General features: G+C 40.5%; 1 protein-coding gene across 1 annotated transcript in view; it reads left to right on the top strand.

Annotated features, from left to right (window-relative positions):
* Nucleotides 1–10,664: 10,664 nt before the first annotated feature.
* Trhn (tryptophan hydroxylase) overlaps nucleotides 10,665–21,189 on the top strand; it is a 24,224-nt gene continuing 13,699 nt past the window's right edge. Inside the window, exons 1-5 of the mRNA XM_072298464.1 lie at nucleotides 10,665–10,904; nucleotides 14,042–14,176; nucleotides 16,794–17,007; nucleotides 19,202–19,299; nucleotides 19,771–19,838. Coding sequence (XP_072154565.1) covers nucleotides 10,827–10,904; nucleotides 14,042–14,176; nucleotides 16,794–17,007; nucleotides 19,202–19,299; nucleotides 19,771–19,838 — 593 coding nt within the window. The 5' untranslated portion in view covers nucleotides 10,665–10,826. The remainder of the gene's footprint in view (nucleotides 10,905–14,041; nucleotides 14,177–16,793; nucleotides 17,008–19,201; nucleotides 19,300–19,770; nucleotides 19,839–21,189) is intronic.

Raw genomic sequence — 21,189 nt, 5'->3', positions numbered from 1 at the left:
AGGAATGTGGTTGATTTGAAACGCTGTATTAAAGGCACTGCAATTCGGGAAATATCGATGGCCACAGTGCCAAACCGCGTATCTCCATCGGGATGTTTCAACAATTTCGGCTCTAATTTCATTCTTTCGAAGAAAAACAAGCCAGTTTCATAGACTGAAATTCATCCAGAATATTCTGCTAACAGAGAAGAAATATCAATGCTTTTTCAAGACATTACGTTGACAATAGTTTTCCTGATGAGAAAAGATAAAGTTTCACCAGGAAGTCGTCAAAATCGCAAACGGAGACACGTGGTTTCGCACTTTGGCCATCCATATACTGCCGTGCTAAGGAAGAACGCCGTATAAACATTCGAGAATTGCCAAAATTTTCCGGATAAAACATGTCTTAGTGACGAAATTAATGCATGTTTTGCCTTGAAGTGTTCAGGTATTTTAGATTAGTTTGCGAACAAAATAGTCTGAAAAATCGGAAGAAAAATATTTATAATTTCCCCAAGAAATTTGGATTTTATCAGAGGAAATTTGGCAACGCCTGAGGGTTCATACGGCCTTTTTCCTTAGTACGGCAGTATAATATCGATCCTTTAGAAAATTTAGAGTTTTAATAAGAGAAGTGTTGCCGACGCTTTGACCAATGATGCAGGTGAATACAACTACGTATATGTGCAGAAATTTGATTTACCTTTCACATGGACGGGTGAACATTTATGAGTTCGACTACTAATTCGACGACATACTACCCCATTTTTTATTATTTTATTATTTTTCGTTCTAAAAAGCAGCTCGTCGTAACGAAAGGTGGTTTGGACTCCTTCCATTTCTTTACTTGATCGGCATTTTCCCGCGAGACCTGAGTTGGTGCAACACAAGTATTGGTGTTCAGGCTAAGTCGTTAAGGAAGCCGGAACGCCTTCACTTTTCTCTGTATGCAACACGGATATCCCTTAAGCACGAAAAGTTGCACCCAGGCGTTTTTATCAATGTCGCACACGCACAGCATCGGACAATGCGTGAAGTATCCCCTTAGGTTTGTAGGCGCCAGTGCGCGTTCCGCGCTGGCAGCATGTCGCTACCTATGACTCACGCACGTACCTAAAACTGAAAACTTTTGTAGGCATATTTTATCCTTTTACGTTACATTTGCTCACTGATTTTCATCCAGTCATTCATTTTTTAGAATTAATGACGAGGCAAGCAATCAGTGAAGTGAAAATCAACTTTTTCTGCGCAAATAGCAGTGATCGCGACAGTTTCCGATTTGGTCGACGTTAATTTATTGCAATATTATCGGATAAAAAATTACGATAGACTGAGATAAATTTTCGATTTGATTGAACGCGATTTTATAGAGATGAAATAGCGACAAGATTGAGGATAATCGTCCAGATGTTGATGGCCCTAGCAATTTTATTGCAAAAAAAAACTGTAAACAAATCGCAACTTAATTTAAAAATATCAAGATTATTCCGTTTGAAAATGCTACTTGTGCCAAATCCAGTGGGGGATGGAACAACCTCTTTTCGATTTAATTGAACGCGATTTTATAGAGACGAAGTAGCGACAAGATTGAGTATAATCGCTCAGATGTCAATGGCTCTAGCGCTTTTATCGCCAAAAAAATCGTTAAAAAATCGCAACTTAATTTCAAAGTATCGCGAGTAGGTAATCCGTTTGAAAAATACTACTTGGGTGTGGTCCCATGAGTCTGCCCTAAGCAATGTATGATATTCATTGAGGATGAGCATTCCTGAAATATGCATATTTCCATAACAAGAATAGTTGAAATTATACTTTAAGTAGACATCCCTGAATATTTCCGGTTTATTTTTAACTCTTACCAAAATTAAACCGCTCGGTCGTCGCTCGAATTTATTCTCGGGATGTGAAACAGCACTGTCGCGGTGTCACCTCCACCCTTGTAAAAAGTTGCACGTAATTTTGAGGAGCACTAAGGAAATTAATTATCTTCCAATGTTTGTGAAGAGTTTAGTACTTGTTGCGTGCTCTCGCCCTCGTCTCCACCCACCCTAGGCGTCGCCTGCACAACCGCACGTCTGTGACGACACGACTGTGGAAGAGGTGTCTTAGCACCCGCACCCCCGCCCCTACCATGAAAAAAAAAAGAAAATTATCATGCATATAGTGTGCCTATCTTGTGCCGTTGACAAAAACGTCTCAAAATCATAGGAACGTAGCTCGATACGCGCGAGGGTCATCCAGAAAGTAAGAATCCCTACAATTTTTCTCAAAACTATCAAGGCTAGAAAGAATCCAATTATGCTATTGAATTAGGCACACTCTAAGCTTTGATTTGAGCCCATGATTCCTTAAATTGAACCAATGAGGCGGCTAGGAGATCAATTCTCCCGCCGAGCGACCTGCTTGATCTCACCGACGGATCTGAGCACGCGAAGTTTAATTGTTTTCATTGAAGTATCCTGATGGCCGCGGTTCATGTTTGCAACCGATCGAGAAGCGAATTTTCGCGATCGAATATCATTCATCGAACGAATTGATCAGTGCTGAGTGATGCCGATGATCGGTGAAAGCAGGAGCCAATCAGAGTTCAGATTTTTTTTTTTTTTTTTTTTTTTTTTTTTTTTATGAAATTATGAAGAAAATACGAAGATACGAAACACTAAAACACAGCAAATTGCAAAAATAGCAGACTTGAATTGACAAAACACAAAAATAGAAAGAAATGACGAAACAAAAATTTTTATGGAACATGAAGTTTCTGGCATAGCTTGCATCAATTCAAAAATCGAATTCAAGGCCTGAGGTGAATTTGAAATTTCAAATTGATGGATTTCAATGGTCTCCGCGGGTGAGACCAACGAATAAGTTGAACATCATCATTTAAAAAAATGCATAATCGTCGAATTATATCATTCAACGGTGAATGGTATTCGATCGCGAAAATACGCTTAAGAGCTCATCACTCCTTATCAATGATTTTGCACCTATTGGCCGTTCCGTTCATGATGGGTGCACTCAGTTGTCACTCATTGTCAGTATAGTGAGATTATTTCTCTGCTCGAGTTTACGGTGTGATTCGAAGACCATGCTTCTCTCAAAGCAAGCAGATTGCGAAATTCGTTCGGTTATCCGATTTTTAAACGCCAAAAATGTTCGTCTTTGTGATATTCATCGTTGTATTTTGCAAGTGTACGGTGAGGGTGTCATGAACATTCAAAATGCGCGTAAGTGGTGCAGACTTTTCACCGAGGGAAGAACGGAAGTTCACGACGCACCGCGATTTGGCAGGTCGTCTGTGGTTGATGACTTGACCGATCGAATCGACACGTTTATTCGGCAAGATCGCAGGGTGACTATTTATGAAATCCATGAACACTTTCCTCAAATCTCAAAAAGTTTGATACATGTAGCGTAAGCGCACAATTGAATTTCCCGAAAATTTGGGCAAGATGGGGTGGGTTTGGGGTCTCGTATTATGTTCCAAAGGCGGTAAGATTAAAAGTCACGCGTTGATCTCCTGAACGCCTCATTAGTGCAATTTAAGAAAACTTGGGCTTAAATTGAAGCTCAGAGTATGCCTGATTCAAGGGTGTCATTGAATTCTTTTAAGCCTAAATAGTTTTTGAGAAAACTTAGGGATTCTTACTTTCTGGACGACCCTCGTGCCTACTTTTTTTCTTAATTGCTTAAATTCATCAACGTATTTTCCTTTAACATTTCCATGAATTAGCCTCTTTGTTTAGGATGATTTATCCTAAGTTCCGGTCGCGGTCGAAATAGCGAGCAATGTGTAGTATTGCATTAAATGGGTTGTAAAACTTGGCAAATTTTAACTTGAAAGCCAGAAAACTCCAATGGCCTTGGCGCGCGGATTTCCAATATTATGTGCGAAGTAGATAATTACTAAATTTGAAAATCCGAAACCTGAGATTTCACGAAATTTCATTTCATAAAGTTTTATGAAATTTTGCAGCTCTGGGTGTCCCGCCTTCAAACTTTCTAATTCACAAAATTTTTGGGCAGAAGGCTGCTCGGTTTGTTGTTAAAAAATGGAATACGATAGAAAATTAGGCAACGGATAATATTGTTGAGCACGATTCCGTTTAAAACCGTTCAATGCATTCCCATATATTTTTCACGTTTCCTCATTGCAAGTTATAGTTGTAATATTTTAATTCTACGGGGGCGGTTTTGTTTGCGCGTAGCGTTGGCGTCCAATTCAGCCTACCACACTTTAATATTTTCAGTGTGGCTCCGACTGACCGTATGATGTTTCAGGGTATATAAACCGCGTGGGAGGAGGTTAGATATGGAGGGGGAGAGGGGGGAGAGAAGTCTTCCGAACAACGCAATGAGTCGGCATAGCATATGGCCACATGGTTGTCCGTTTTCTTTAAAAATTAAAAAAAGAAAAAAAAGGAGTGACAGCTAGAGTACCTGTATAGGGAGAGTAGCGACAGATCGGTTCATGGAGGGCTTAGGGCCCAAAAGTGCAGCCACCCTTCTGAGCAACTTCTAACACACAAAATTTCACTGCCAGCCTACAGATTTCAATTCTAACCAAGATGGCTAAAAATGTACATAAAAGAGCGTTCTTTCGCAAAAATAAGTAAATTTATGCAAAAAGTAAACCAAATACATGCTTTCTAAACGACGGTTCGTAACAATTGTATTTGTAAATCGCTCTGGACATTCGAAATTCATAGGTTGGCTGCCCTTTTGGGCCCTAACTTTATTCGCGGAGGCATCGGTGAAGGCCTGATGGACTTTCGGAGTTTCAGATCTGTCGCTACTCTCCCTATACAGGTACTCTAGTGACAGCAATCTTGGCTAAGTTAATTTGCACATGCTCAAGAAGAGAGGGGTCATGTATGATCCCTAAAAACTATAAATCGAGTTATAGGTACCATTGGAGAAACATCTTGATTACGGTACATCCTACTTACATGCTAAAATGGTTGCCACGGCATTGAAGTTTGTGTATATTGCCGTTCTACAAATTGAAGAAGCTCCTTTCATTAGAATTTATTGTAATATTTTAAATGGGCCTGTTGCAAACTTTTGCTAGAGCAAAACTAAGAGTTGTTTCTTATAGATAATGCCTCAAAAATCACGATGAGCGCATCGGCAAACTCTGAAATGCACTCATAACTTCACAATCTGCGTAAGAAATTTGCGGTTTTTTGAGCTTCCCGCTTCAAAAACGATACTACGGCACAGGTGAACATTTTGTAAGAGGAGTCGTTCCATCGTCGGCAATAATCATCATGGCCGACGCCAATCCGCCAAAACACGTTTGATGGGACGAGATAACACCTGAACTGGATTAGACCAGATAACAATCGGTGTGTTAACGTTCATATTTTCCACGCCCGAATTGATTGACCTTGAACTCTCCTTGAATTACGCGCGGAACTGCATGCAAGCGTCGGCCATGATGAATATCGCCGACGATGGAGCGACTCCTCTAACAAAATGTTCACCTATGCCGTAGTATCGTTTTTGAAGCGGGAAGCTTAAAAAAACGCAAATTTCTTACGCAGATTGTGAAGTTATGAGTGCATTTCAGACTTTGCCGATGCGCTCATCGTGACTTTTGAGGCATTATCTACAAGAAACAACTCTTATTTTTGCTCTAGCAAAAGTTTGCAACAGGCCCATTGAGTTACAATTTATTCTGTGTTCTGCAAGTTGCATATCATTTGTCGGTTCGTTTAAACGTTTGAATAGTACTGATGGACTGATTGATGTAATTTTATTTGTGATTTCATGGTGGAAAATTGCAATGCATACTCTCCCTATAAAGGTACTCGAGTTTAAATGGAGCAGCGACCGAACGGAGGGATGTAGGATGTGGCAGCGGGGTCCAAATATTGTGGACGTGACACCTGCTGATAATGTCGTTGAGGGCGACTCGGTTCCTGTTGGCTCTTGTGCTCGGTCCGTTTCAATGAATTTGCCTGAAGCTCGCCCACGGTCCACAACTAAACTGCCAGCTGATAACCCTTTCGGCCCATTCACTCGGTAGCCCTCCTACTTCCGAGTGCAACGCGGCCGCTTTGGGCTTTTCAAAGCACTCAACCCTAGTCCTTGTTATTAGATACAAATTTTTATAGAGCAGCCCGAGACAATAATAACAGTAGAAAAACAAGGAGGAAAAACGGGAAACAAGGCTAAAATACACAATTAAAAGAAACCGAGACGTTTCGACTCAAAACTGAGTCATTTTCGGTCGGAAATTACAATAAAATTTTGTTTAAAAAAAAAAAAAAAAACGATGAAAAACCTCCATCCTACATGGTGGTGGCCGGGATCTGAGAAAATTGAAAAAATGGTGGAGGCCTTGTTACTCCTCATCTAAACCATCCCCTCCCTACTCCCATCTCAAATACTCGAATGAAATATCCAACTTCTATCGGCCATCCTGGCAAACTTTCAATAAAGAGACAAGAAATCAAAAGGACCTTGAACTTTTACATATCGACGGTGTAAAACGGCAATCACATAACTCCGTTTGCGACTTCCTGTCATACTTTATTTGAACGTATTCATACTAAAAGGCACTATGTTGCACGTAAACCCTACACATAGTTCCTTTTAGCATAAATACGTCCATTTTTCAAACGGAAAACTAGTCAACGGCAATTCTTGAAAATTGCCCTCTCTGTGCGAAGAAGATTCTGCGAAAACTTCAAGAAATGGTGTCAATTTGTTCTCCTTTGAAAACATAACATAGAGGCGGAGATTTTCAGACACCGCAAACTAGATATTTGATTGCGGACTTACGCCGAACGGTGGATCAGGTCAATTAGAGCGGTCGGACATGAAATCGTTGACTAAAACTGCAAATTTTGATGTTTATTTCGTTACATTTTAAATTTCAAAGGGTGCTTCTGAAAGAAAATTTCACGGAAAACCCAATAGAACCACTTGTAGAACCTCAAATCTGTGTATAAACGAAGTAATAAGCGTTTAAAATTTCCAAATTTTGTCCAACCTCTCCTCACTTGACCCGATCCACCGTGCGCCGTAGATACATTCTCTATACAGTCTTGCTCGATGGTTTTGGGAAAAGTACAGAGATAAGTGGACGGCAAAAAAATAACAATGTATAGGATTCATGCACTTGCACTTTTTATTTTATTAAAATTGAACGAGTTCTGAGGGCGATGTTTCCCCAGCGATAACCCGCGACCTGGAGTCGCGGGTTATCGCCGAGGATGGGGGCAGAGCCCTTGAATCACTTCAAATTTAATTTTAAAAAAAGTGGAGGTGTGTCCGATAGGTACATTATTAGTTTTTACATAATCAACTTGTGCTGATTTTTCTAGGTAGACTGCGCCTATTAGAAACGCACCAAGTTGCATCACAGTTTTAACCAAGAAAGAGAGATTTGAAATTTTTTATCCCCATAAGACTCAGTGTCAAGGACGCAATGTTTAAAGGCTGTTTTGACGTTCAAAATATTTTCTCTAGACTCGGAATTTTTGACGGGGAAAAAATTACGACTAGTTGAATTTAAAACTACACCGAACTCATTTTTTCCCAAAATACGACTTGGTGCGTCTTGGCTAAACGCGATCCAAAGCTAATACAGCGGCGTATATAGTTTTTGGAGGATCCGATTGTAAGATATAATTAAGGACATATAAGAAACGAACGAACGTCAACTCAGCAGAATATTAATCTTTCCCTTGAGGGATTGTCGCGCAGGCGCTACGTGCAACTATTTTAACTCAACGGCAGAGTTTCTGCCTACTTGAAAAATTGAAGGCGCTTCGCCGAGATGTGAGTTTAATGAATGCATTGTTGGTGGTAAATCACTCCGTGTACTTAGTGGTCTCTGAAATGCCTAATTTTTAAGTTATTAAATTCGCTTGCTAAGACGGTTTGTAAAATGTCTGAAGTTTCAATTAATGAATCGACATTGTACTTGTACATGTATTTGTTACAGTGAAAAAGGTGTATCTCCCATTGCAACGTTGTACGTTTCCGCTCAAAATTAAGATCGGAAACTACAATAACAAAAGTCGCACGTTGACTGAATGTGTGAGAAAGAGATAGCCTTATAATATCTCTCTTACTTTAGTCAAAAAACGACGTCCGCGTTAATGCATTATCTGATTTGAATTTTCAGTGAATTTTCATGAATTTGATGTCACCCTACCTAGTTTTGAAGTCGCTATACATGGTATGAATCAGTTTCGTGCATTAACTTTTACGTAACGGTAATGTAAAATTTGCAGGTGTCTGAAATGTGATGAGTTTTGTTGATAAATTAATGGTAACTACTGTGTAAACTGAGCACGAAAAAATCTTCGGTTTCCAATTGAACAATTTTTGAAGAACTAAGTAATGACAAATGCCACCATATGATTTCACAATAGGGTAGACTTTCTCACTTTTAAATTAATTTTCCTCCAATATCCAAAATCGGAAAACAAGTGTAAAAAATACTGCGGATTCAGCACATCGAACACTCTAATAAGAATTTAAACAGTAAAATTTTCTCATGTTAGGACACGCCCTTGAGGAGCGCAACATAGTGGCGGATCTAGTACCTGCGGGCTGATTGTTGAAACTGATGGACAAAGCAATAGACGAAGAGGACCAAAAGGATATGAAGGGATTCTATTTGTGGAAGCGGGTGGTTGCAATGAATAAAGGAGGTAGGTAATAAATTGACTAACGGCAACCCACGAGAGACCCTTAAATTAGTCCATCATTTTCTCCCTTTGTCTATAAGAGCCGCACTCGTTTCATCACCAATAGTATCGCTCCATATTCTTTATGTATTCTTTGTCTATAACTTTGTTTATCAATTTCAACAATTAGCTTGCCAGGATCGCTTAGAATCAGCTTTAGATTCTGGTGAGAGCAACAGTATAATCACTACCAGGGTGAAACAATCCTTAATTTTCGCATTGATCTTGACAGCGTGGCGATTAAAATACGCGAATCGGGAAATCACGGAGTGGAGCTTTGAGACGCCCGACAAATCGTCCTTTCCCACACCCTCCTCGTCGAACAGAGATACCCTTTTAGGTTCCCATTTCTTCGCCTGCCTCCTCTCTTTTTTAAAGTCACGAATGATCAATTGTTCCACGAGCGGTTGCGTCAGCCGGGAGGAGGTGATGCGGAGGCTGGAGAAGGGTGGGGGCGGAGGGGGTCCGAAAAAAGGGGAGGACACCGATGCAACAGTTTGCTGAAATAAACCCCGGGAGCAGTTGCCTATCTCACCCGGAAACTTGCGATTTTCCGCGTCTTGTTTCCACTCCTCGACTGTCGAGCTAAAGAAAAACGCCGTATGAACATTCGAGAGTTGCCAAATTCCCTTCGATAAAGCGTTTATTTTTTAGGAAAGCTATTGATATTGGAGAGGGATCTTGCTCTTTTACAGACAGCCACACCAAAAATTGTGAGGGATTCTAAGGGTCGCTCCCTTTGACCTAGGAGACTCACAAAATCAATTCTACCTCAATTTTTTCAAAAGTTACATCGGTGGTGCCTGATGGTCTTAGTGGTGTGGGACTTACCAATCACCCTCTATGCCGACGATGGAACTACCAGACCACGTATCTCGTTTGGGGTGTTTAAAAATCTCCACAGTTATTTTATATTTTTACACAAGAACATGTCCACATCATTTCTTTAATTTTTTTCAGATTTTGCTTCGGACGAAGAGGAAAAATCATCAAAGTTTTTAAAAATTGATGTTGGTTGCCCATTTAAAATATAAAGTATGACGGGAAGTCTGCAGCGTCTCAAATAGAGATATGTGGTTTGGGAGTTTCACCGTTGATATGTGACTATCCGCAGAAAAAGGAACGTATCTGAATTTCCACGTGAGCCCTGTTCTCCGTACAACTCTATGCTTTCCGTGACTCATGTGGCATTAGAGATACGCCCTGGATACATGGGAGCGACGATATGTGCGGGTATAGAACTCCATTTTACACACCAGAATTGTCTGAAATAGGGGATGTTACTTAACAAGAGATAAAATCTGGTAGTAGTATCACAATACAGCTACCTACAGTGTGAATATCATTCTTAGGGGTTTCGATTTAATAGAGAGATCCAAAGGGGGGGTTGCCCCCCCCCCCCCGAAAAAAGGAGGAAGAAAAAGGGGGAAAAGAAGAACGGAGGAGAGAGGAAGGAAGGTCGCTTGTATTTGGTAATTATTCATGACAAAATTGACTTAAACTGTATTGTAGATGCTTCGGAAAATGTCAAAAAATGTCTGTATAAACCCCGCGAACTCCCGGCCGCCTGCCCCCTTTTTTGAAATGTCTGGATCCACCTATGCTTGATTTTCGTGAGATGTTTCTTTGTTTGTTTTTTTCTTCTCCGTTGCGCGAAGCGAGGAGGTTGATCTCTCCTGGATACGATCCAATTAGTACCGCTGACATGCGTGCGTAAACCTCTGAATGAAAAGCGGAGACTTTGCAGAGTGGCGGCAACAGCATCCACCACTTGTTGCGAGGAGGGTTCCTCGGGGGCTGGAAAAAGGGGTCAAAACGGGGGGCGCGGGGTAGACGCAAAACGCGGGGGAGGCGGCAGGGGGGATTCATAAGTTAGCCTGTATCAATCGTCCCGGCACCAATCAGAGCTCACCGCTTCGTGACGTGATTCAAGTCGGGCCAATCACAGCCCTGGCTGAAATTTGAGCGCTAGCTAGTCTCATCCACCCTTCAGTCGCCCCAAATCACCCGCGCCGCGAGAATTTTATAGACGAGCGTGCGAAGTTTTCGGCACATGATTCGGCTCCTAACTTGGCGTCATCAGATAATCAGGCGATAAATAATTGACTGACTAATTAATTATAGTTCCAAGTGCGTGATATGAGTGGCTCGGGGAAAAGTCTACTGGGGGTTTGGCTCTATCGCCAAGGAGAGGAGTGGACTTTGAAGGAAAATATAGTAAGTTTACGAATCAATTTGATCCGACTGAAGAGTGTCTCCTCAATGAATCTCTCCCTCCCTCTTACCCGAGAAAGGGTTAGAAGATGTAGAGAAATTCTAATTCTATCATTTATTCATTCTTCTTAAGACGTGATAACTTTCTCCCACGAGCTGATCATATAAGTTTTTGATAGCTCAATCTATCCCTTCATATTTTCGTTAGGGGATATTAATATAACTTAGGGATTTAAGAATCTGCTGCGAAGCAATGGAAAAGCTTAAAAACACAAGGACCTAACGTCCACAGGTTTCACAAGCATCGTCATTTTACGACATTGAAACCAAACATTCGGAATGAAATATAAACAAAATTATAATGATCGTAGGAAATAGGCTATAATTTAGTATGAATGAAGTAGCCCAGATTTTAAGTAATTTTAAGTTGAGTTCAGATCTACTTTTTGATTTTGTGTACCTACCTATCAATGAAGACCCCTGGTAAAAATTGGCGATAGGAGTTGCGTTTCAAAATACCATAGGAGTTCTTACAGCCGACTGAAGAAGGCGATAGAAAATCACATAGCTGGCTGTAGAAAGTGGACAAAATCATACGGCCGGGCTACACGAAGCGATAAAAAATTAAACAGCCGGACTATAGTTTCTGTCGCCGGGCTTTACACTTTATCGCCTGGCTGTTGCTTTTTCGCCATCGGCTATAAAAGGCTACAGGAAATTGTGTATAAATTCGTGTGCTTTGTAGATCCTTAAGTTTGCACGGAATCACGATAATATTTACAAAACGCACATTATATTTTCCTTTAGTATATATTTGTTTTCATCAATTAAAATGAGAATAATCCATATAGAGTATGTAAACATTTCAAAGTCATGAGTTGAACAACGCTGACTCCACGAGATTAAATGTTAGAGCCTAACACAAAGCGGAGCGGCGGCGCACTGGCGCCGACAAACCTAACAGGGATACTTCACGCATTGCGCAATGCGTGAAGTATCCCTGTTAGGTTTGAAGGCGCCAATGCGCGTTTCGCACCGACTGCCCGCCCGCCGCGCCGCGCTGCAGCGTACCACGGCGCTTGAAGCAACTATTTCACGCCAGAAGTATTGCACGGTATCGTACGAAATTGAAGGCGCTCCATCATATTAAAAATGACAGGCATCCTTCAAAAGTACGGAGCTTTCCTCGCAAAGTAAATCAAGATACTACGGCCAAAAAAGAGAGCGGTAGTCCAAAAACTAACTGAGTCCTAGCATCCGTAATTAGTAACGTTTAGCATATACTTTATTGCCAGACTGTTGCTTAGTCGCCATCGGCTATAAAAGGCTATAGGAAATTGTGTTGCCGGCTATAGAAGCTACTGGAAATCTTACAGTCGGCTGTAGGTCTATGGTATTTTGGAACACAGATTCTACTGCCAATTTTTACTAGGGACTGCATTTGGCGGGAAAGAAACAAACAGTTTTTTATTTGTGTGTGCCTAATTGAAGTCAGTAAATTAGCTGTCTCGATCTTAAAGAGCAGCTTGCACAATTTTACAATTAACACAACTTCGACTGACATTTTTCCTGTTATCTACGTATCTAATTTTTCTCACTACCATATTTTAGTTCGTTCATTTCTGAAGAATACTTAATTGAAATTAATTTTTGACGAAAACCATCAACTACCGAGTGCTTTGATACATGTACTTAGGTGTAAGGCTTCTTTTTTCTTGATTATTGCAGAATTCACTTTTGGAAGGGTGCTAAATTGATATTAGGTTTTGTTTCACAATTTGGAGAGTCAAAAAGATTTAAAAAACATTTAGCCCCCATCAATGCTCATTGACTCTGGAGCACCTCTTCTGCCAGCTGAATACGAGTCATAAACAGACGATCCTCATTTTTCCAAAAAGTTAGTTTCTTTTGTCGAATGCAATGCAATAAAAATAAATTTCAAACCATCGCTATGCTTTAATTTCATGATTTTCCATAAAATCTAAATAATTCTTTTGTGATCCTCATGAAATCGACAAAATGACCCTCAGAATTAGACGGATATATGACTGATATGAGTGAATGAATGCTACGCACTTCGGGAAAATGTATCTAAGTCGCCTAAAATTGAAGTTCCATCAATTTACGAATAGAAGTGGAAATCCTGATCTGACCACCGCGTCGCTGGGGTAGTATTCTGTACCCCATGGAGTAACGAATAAAAGAATACCAAAATTTGCAGCCCAGAAAAGTTTGGAGGGTGACTTCAATTTCAAGTCAAAACACGGTCATATTTTCTAAAAGCCAGATTGCATCCAAGAATACATAGATTTTTGGTCGTGCACTTAATTTCTGCCTATTTGTTTCGGTCAAAATTAAAAAAGAAGAGTGAAGAAAAAGGAAGAGTATATCGTATTCTCACGCCACCTAATGATCAAACGTATATGGCTATTTGTACACGTGGCCGTCCACAAAAAAGAGGACCTTACTTTTAAAAAAAGAAAAGAAAACACATCATTGGGTTGTTAATAACGTAGCAAGAGCAATAGACTAAATGGTAAAAAATAATCCAAAAGTGTCTGCAGCAAACCGGACTTACAGTGCTTTGAAATGTGCAGTTTCTGAGAAAACTATTCAAAGTTGTAATTTGTCATGTTTAGGTTTCGATAAAGTCGGATTTTAATGCCACTTAATGATCTCCGATCTATCATAACAATGAACTGTGCCGGGTTTTTTTTTTTTTTTTTTTTTTTTTTTTTTTTTTTTTTTTTTTTTAGATTACCAAAGACAGAGTTTTTCATTGATAAATCTTAAAATTCGATTTTCCCACTTAACTTACCGAAAATTGCTCAAATGATAAATTTTGTCCCCGAGGATTTGACTCTAATTTAATCACTTAAGTTTTGCTATCTTGCTAATTTTTGTTGCGCAAGTACCAGAGTACCTGCGCTGCCACCTGCTCATTCGCAGCCTCGTTCTTAGGTACTCTCTACTTTAAACTGCCTTGACAAACATACAAAATCAGCACGATAAAAAGTATAGGAGGAAATTACACGCAAGAAACTACATCACAAGTTTCGTTAAAAAAAAGAAAAGAAAAGCTTTCGTAAAATGGCCTGGAAATAAAAATAATTTTTTCTTGCTCTCTTTTGAAACTGCAGAAACTTCCAATACCCCCGGAGAAACGACAAAAACTGGCACACCTAGCTCTCCCGCCAGACGTCAAAAGTAATTCAGTGATTTTCTCGCTCAAAAATCAAGTTGGTGGATTAGCAAGAGCCTTGCAAGTTTTTCAGGTAAGCAAACTTGTCAGAACAACTACATATTCAAATAAAATTACAACACTCAATTTTTCAAATCCTGCAGATCTTTCGTTGACAACAGGACGAACGCATCTTTGATACCTACGTTCCTTCGCAAGCGATTACCGTATAGTGAAATAGAAATGTTTCTCGTAGTCAATTTGCAATATTTTTTTTAATTTTACATACAGTTCTCCTCTGATAACTAGATAACACTCTGACGAATGGAAATACAAGGAGGAAAAAAAATAAGATTTTTCCATTCTCCCAATCATTCTGAAGGGACAAGCTTGGACCAGTTTAATTGACATTTTTTTAGGGGCAGGCGCAAATAATATCAGCACTGCCGTGCTAAGGAAGGAGATCGTATGAGCATTTAAATGCTGCCAAATTTCCTTTGATAAAATATCAGTCAGGTACTAGAGAAAGCTGTGCATATTTTTCCTTCGAATTTTTCAGAGAATTTAATTTGGTATCAAATCTTACTCATCTAAAAATTTTAAGAGGGATATTGCATAACTCTCTTTAACATTAAATATTTTATCGGAGGAAATTCGGCAACCTCTGAAAATTCTTACGGTGTTATTGCCTTAGCAAGGCAGAGTGTAAAGATAGCTAAAGATCTCTGTTCCTCCTTTTAAAAGGTGTCTAGTTTTTTTCATTTTGGGAAATCCTGACGAAATCCTGATTTTTCCTGATTTTTGACTGCTAAATCCTGATTCATAATTTTTCCAAATCCTGATTTTGAATGTAACTTCACAATAATAGCTCAATAAAAAAATCCGATCGGAAGGCCGACTTATCTCAAATCCTGATTTTACGGCCAATTTTTCCTCAAATCCTGATGAAATCGGAATTAAATCCTGATTAACCTCAAATCCTGATAGAATCGGGAAAATCCTGATGCTAGACACCCTGTCATCATTTAGTATTTCATCACATGGTCATCACCGGTCCAGCTTTCCTCTTACAGTGCAACTAGACACTGGTGAGAAAAGCAGCCGGAGATAGCAAACGATCCAGTGAGTTGAGAAATTGAGAGGGGAAGCCAACGGAAAAGATGAATACTCACGAGGGATTATTCCGCAAACATCCCCCGCGATCCCCTCGAAACCCTTTGATTTTCGAACGGAAGCTATTATCTCTGGCTCTCAGTTCCGCGTTGATTTGATGGATTGTTCCACTATTTGCGAATCTTTTACGACTCCTGTTCGCTTTCTTGATCTATCACGAGATTTTTTATGCAGAATCTTGTAGGTATTTCTCCTATGTAAGGGATCATACATTCCGTAACGCTCTGAGGGGGAGAGAAGGCATGATCTTGCCTTATGCTGCGTTACAAAAAGGGTAGGGGGATGGGAGGGGGGTCACTTTTATGGGATGTGACCTCTTCCATCAGACGACTTGATTTGATCGTGCGATACTAGTTTGAACAGGATCTTCTACCCAAGTAACACAAAATGCAATAAATTGCAATTAATTACTTACAAGGTAACATTATTGCTACTGCATTAGAGTGTTGTGTGAGTTGCGTATTCGCTGATGGGAGGATCACTTTTTATTGACATTTATTGCGATAAAACTGAAATGATTATAATTACCTACAAAGTTTTTGATCATTTTTTTGATCGTTTAAAATCGGCATTTATCGAGCAAATTATTTATTAATGTTGCTATTTCGTGTCAGGGGCAGACTAGCTCCAAATTTTCTAGGAAGCGGACCTCGAGAAAAAGAAATTTGGAGACTCTTCCTGATAAAAGGGGAGGGAGGTTCTAATGAGGCCCTTAGAGGCTCTTGAGAACAGCCTAATGGGACCTCAAAAATCTGTCAAAAGGGTCTGTTTAGGAGGCGATTCATCTGGCTCCCCGGGCCGGTCCGCCCTGATTTCATGATTAAAAAAAATCGAAATTGTGTTGCAATAAATCGCAATTTTATTTCGACATTGCCATTGCACTCTGCTTCTTAGGTAAGCTTCTTCTGAGTGGGATCTATCCCTGAGGCCAGCTCTGAAAATGATTTTTGATTCGTATTGAAAAAAAAAAGGACCGGATTATCCAGGGTTAAACGGCCAAACGGCAGGAGCCGAAACACCCTCAAACCCTATCTTTAAATTGATATTTCGATTTTTCATAGATCATTTATGAATTACTCAGGACATAAAAGTACAAGGGAGTACAAATTTCCATGAGAGTTCGTTCACAACCGTTGCCTTACTCAAAATACGACTAACTCTCCGAAATTGGGGGGGGGGGGGCTTGTTCCGACTGGGGGCACTTTTGGAAAAAAACTAAATACGACACAAAAGTCTTATTTTGACCTATAGAATACGCTCCTGCAGTCTGGCCGTTTAACCCTGGATCACCCTGTATAAACATGCCGTCCATTCTGGGCTCGGTGGTCGAAAGTACCGGGCTGGAGCCGTCCCTCGGAAACTGAATCAGCCTGACGTCAGGCTGACTCACTATTACTAGGGGTAGCTTCGATTGCCCGGGTGCTACGCCCGGAACTTCCGGCCTCTGAGCCCAGAACGCGGACGGTACGTCTAGACAGCCCGTAAATACGGCTCCCCCGGCCGGAGTTTCTTTTATGAGTATGGTTACTTTTGTTCAGGACCTAGGCATCAACGTTCTGCACATCGAGTCCCGGCCGTCGAGCAGGAAGGAGTCCGAGTACGAGATCCTCGTGGACGTGGAGTGCGACAACCGGCGGATGGAGCAGCTCATGAGCCTCCTCCGCCGGGAGGTGGCCGCCATCAATCTGGCCAACTTCGAGGACGGCGCCGAGCTCCCTCCGCCCACCCCCCTCTCGGCCACCGCCAGCTTCGGTAAGAGCCACCCTTGACCGTTGATTAATAGCCCCCCGAGCCCCGACGCAAATCTACCCATGGCATACTAACCACGTCATAATAGCAGTTGCATCATGACCCACGCGGTCGAAAACAATCCGCCTCGTACTGCATAGTAAGAATGGAGAATTTCGACGGTGCAAGTCGGCAATCACATAACTCGTTTGCGGTGTCTAAAAATCTCCGCCTCTGTGTCATTTTTTTAAAGGAGAATAAATTGGCACCATTCCTTGAAGTTTTTGCAGAATTTTCTTCCCACCGAGAAGAAAAATCACGGCAGTTTTAAAGAGTTGCCGTTGAGTAGTTTCCCGTTGAAAAAATAAAGTATGACAAGAAGTCTGCGACGTCGCAAACCGAGTTATGTGATTGCCGACTTACACCGTCGATTTGCAGCTGTCTGAAATTTGATGAATGAAGAATTTGCATGCAAATTTTTTATTGCTTCATCTGAAAGTGCTTGAAAAGCTGATTTCACAGTATTTTTTATAACTTTTTGCTGATACGGGCCCGGAAATAGCGTACAAATATCTTTGAAAGTGAGAAAATGCACCGTATAGTGACGTCATCTGGCGGTATTTCCCATATTTAAACACATGTATTTTAGCAGATTCGGTTATTTTGTCATATCTTCTCCAATAATTGTTCAATTCATGAACCAAGGGTATCCTTGTGTTCAGTCCAATCAGTAGTTTCCACTTGAACAGGAAATTCATCAAATTTCAGACACCTGCAAATTCTCTATTCCCTATTTAAATGGACGCTACTACGAGAGCTGAACACGAGGATACTCTTGGTTCATAAATTGAGCAATTATTAGCGGAGATATGACGAAATAACCTAATCTGCTGAACTACATGTGTATAAATGGGAAATGCCGCCAGATGACGTCACCAGGCGGTGCATTTTCTCACTTCCAAATCTATTTTTTTACTATTTCCCATTGCAGAAAAAATCATAAACAATACTGCAAAATAAGCTCTTTAGGCACTTTCAGACGAAGCAGTACAAGATTTGCGTTCAAATTGTCCATTAAAGCAATCGACATTTGGAATTCATTTTGCAATTAGGAACTGCAATTTCTGGCTCAGGTTAGAATCCACGTATGTACCATTAATTTCCCTATGCAGATACGCTGAAAAAAAACACTCCGCCCGTGGAAGCTGCGTACTCGCGGCTGCTCCGGGTGCTACGCCCGGAACTTTCGGCTTCGAAGCCCGGAATGTGGACATACCGTCTGTAAAACCCGTAACTTTTTTTCCAGATTTAACGGATGAGCCGAATTGTAGTTCTTAATAGCAAAATTTTAGTGTATGTTGTATGAATATCGATGGCTAAAGTGCGAAATCGTGTAACTCCATTGCGGTGTTTCAAAATCTCCGCTATTTTATTTTTGCAAAGAGAAACAAGTCAACTATATAGCTTGAAATCTCTACGGAATATTCTGCTTATAGAGAGGAAAAATCAAGGAAGTTATTAAGACATTTAGCTGACTACGATTGTTTTCGAAAGAAAAAATAAAGTATGACAGGAAGTTTGCAACGTCGCAAACTGAGATACGTGGTATCACACTTTGGACATCAATATGGGAAGTAGAACATAAAATAACTGGAACCCGCGATTTTATGTTTCACGTCGACGCGACTGCTGCTGACCGCAATGCACAATGCGTGAAGTATTCATGGAGTCTTGTAGGCGCTATGCGTTTCATGCCAACCGCTGCTAACCGCACTGTGTTTGGCGCAATGCGTGAAGTATTCATGGAGGTTTGTAGGCGCTAATATGTGTTCCATGCTAACCGACGTGCCTAGGGCTTCTCATTTTCATCTCAAGTCCTCGTCATCATTCCTCTCTGCGCCGCGCCGCTCCGGGCCAAATTGCGTGTTTGGATTCTTTCTTAACTTGACTAATAAAAGGTGATGTCTCTTGTATCACCGTAAGACAAACAAATTAGAAATTAATATACTTTAATTCTCAGGAAATAAGAGATTTTCTTCGCCTTTTCACGTTGGTAATTTTTTTTCTGAATCCGATTCTTTTTTTTGATACCTACATTTGAAAAAATTGCAAAATTTGCCGCCTCCTAAATTTGACGCCATGGGCCGCGGCCCATTTGCCCAACCCCTAAACCCGGCCGTGATTGAATAATATGAACTAAACTATGTTTTAATTCTAGATTTTGAGGAAATGCCATGGTTTCCAAGGAAAATCGCAGACTTAGATAAGGCTCAAAAAGTTTTAATGTATGGTGCAGAATTAGACGCGGATCATCCGGTAAGAGAATTTCAAAGCTCATTAAGAATTGTTTATAGGTAAGTCGTGAACCTGTTGAATTTAACATCATATCAACTGTCACTAAATATATCCCTAAGCTGTAACTCATTTCTCTCTGTTTTTCCCAGCAACAACAAATCTCCCCGCTGATTTTATGACAACTAAAAATATCCATAACAGACGCATAAAATTTGATTTTTGTCGTCTGGGTGATTCGTTCATAAAGCAGTTAGACTAGATTTGACGTGACTCAGTCTGACCCACTTTTACAAAGGACTTCTCCTTTTTACTCCAGATAATTTCTTATTGTGGTCGCAAAGTGGATAACAGTTCGTCATTCCATACTCATATATGATGTGTGTCCGTAAACCTGAGTATTTACTATATTAAATATGAGCTCATTCGCTGAAAGATAAATATGATTTAAAGAATATGTTTGAACATTTATCACTGTATTTTTCTGTTCGGCAGGGTTTCAAAGATCCAGTTTACCGAAAGAGGCGCGAGCAGTTTGCAAAAATCGCTTTCTCCTACAAATAGTAAGTAAAAACATATCAAATCTCAACCTGCCACGAAAGTATTAAGATCTATTGGAGAGAAATAGGCAAAGATACAGAGTGATGTGGGAGAGAAAGACTTCCTTAAAAGAGATAGAATACAATCTTTCTGAGCGAGGTGTACTAAGAACATCCAGACAAATCCGAGTGTGTTCTTTCGAAAGTGAAGCGCCTTCAGTCCCGTTCGTAGACTTCCCGATTTCCCAAGAGTCGAAATAATTGTATCGTGAAAAATGGCGCGGCGTTCGTAAGTTCATGCACGTATCGGGTATTTTCAATGCTCCATGCCTGATACAAAATTGTATCCAACGTCACTTAAACGCGCTTCTCAGTTATTAATAATATTCAGACATTTCATGAGAAATGTGGTAATCACAAAAGCAAACAAGAATTTTACAAAATTGAATTTCATTCTATTAGATAACATGCTGCCCATGCAGCGACATAGTTTCAGTTGCATTTCATGATACTATATTAAGAAACGGATTTTAAAGTAAGGATTTTAAGGTTCAAAGTAAATTCAAAAGTTTCACAAAAGTATTCACTAAAAATACACATGTCTACCAGGGTCGGATTTACCGACTTACCGCCCATGGGCCGCCTGTATTTTGCCACCCGCTTCTCATTAGTTTTAGAACATCAATAAAAACCATCGAGAGAACGTCTCGGAGGGGGAGGGGTGCATAAGACGCGTTTAATCGTGTTGGACACATTTTTTGCGAAAGCCCTGTTAACACTATTAGCAAAAGTTCACGGAACTTTGGGCGAAAATTAAGTTCCGTGAACCTATCTCTGCGTGGACAAGGCCTTCCATTTATAAGAAATGAACGAAACAATTATGAAGGAACAAACAAGAATGATGGTTTAATCATTGTCAATTCCGCCGCCGCGTCGCGCCGACCGCACTGTTTTTGACGCAGTGCGTGAAGTATTCTTTCAGTCTTCGGTCAGCAGCGCCGACCGCTGCTGAACGCACTGTGTTTGACGGAATGCGTGAAGTATTCATGGAGTCTTGTAGGCGCTATGCGTCTCACGCCGACCGCTGCTGACCGCGCTGTGTTTGACGCAATGCGTGAAGTATGCATACAGTCTTGTAGGCGCTATATGTTTATAGGCCTTTTCTCGTTTGTAATTTTTTGTGAATCCGATTTTTTTATACCTACATTTAAAAAAAATTGCAAAATTTGCCGCCATGGGCCCATGTGGCCATACCCTAAATCCGGCCCTGATGTCTACAAATCATTTGCGCAATTACTTGAAAAATACCGCGGGAAAAATTAAATTTGTTGCGCTGTCTAGGCTGAAATTCTCTTACTAAGGATCTGTGATATTC

Source organism: Bemisia tabaci, chromosome 3 (genome assembly GCF_918797505.1).
Source record: "Bemisia tabaci chromosome 3, PGI_BMITA_v3".
NCBI classification, from domain to species: Eukaryota; Metazoa; Arthropoda; class Insecta; order Hemiptera; family Aleyrodidae; genus Bemisia; species Bemisia tabaci.
The sequence above is the reverse complement of the archived record's forward strand: the minus strand, read 5'-3'. Positions and strand labels throughout refer to the sequence as shown.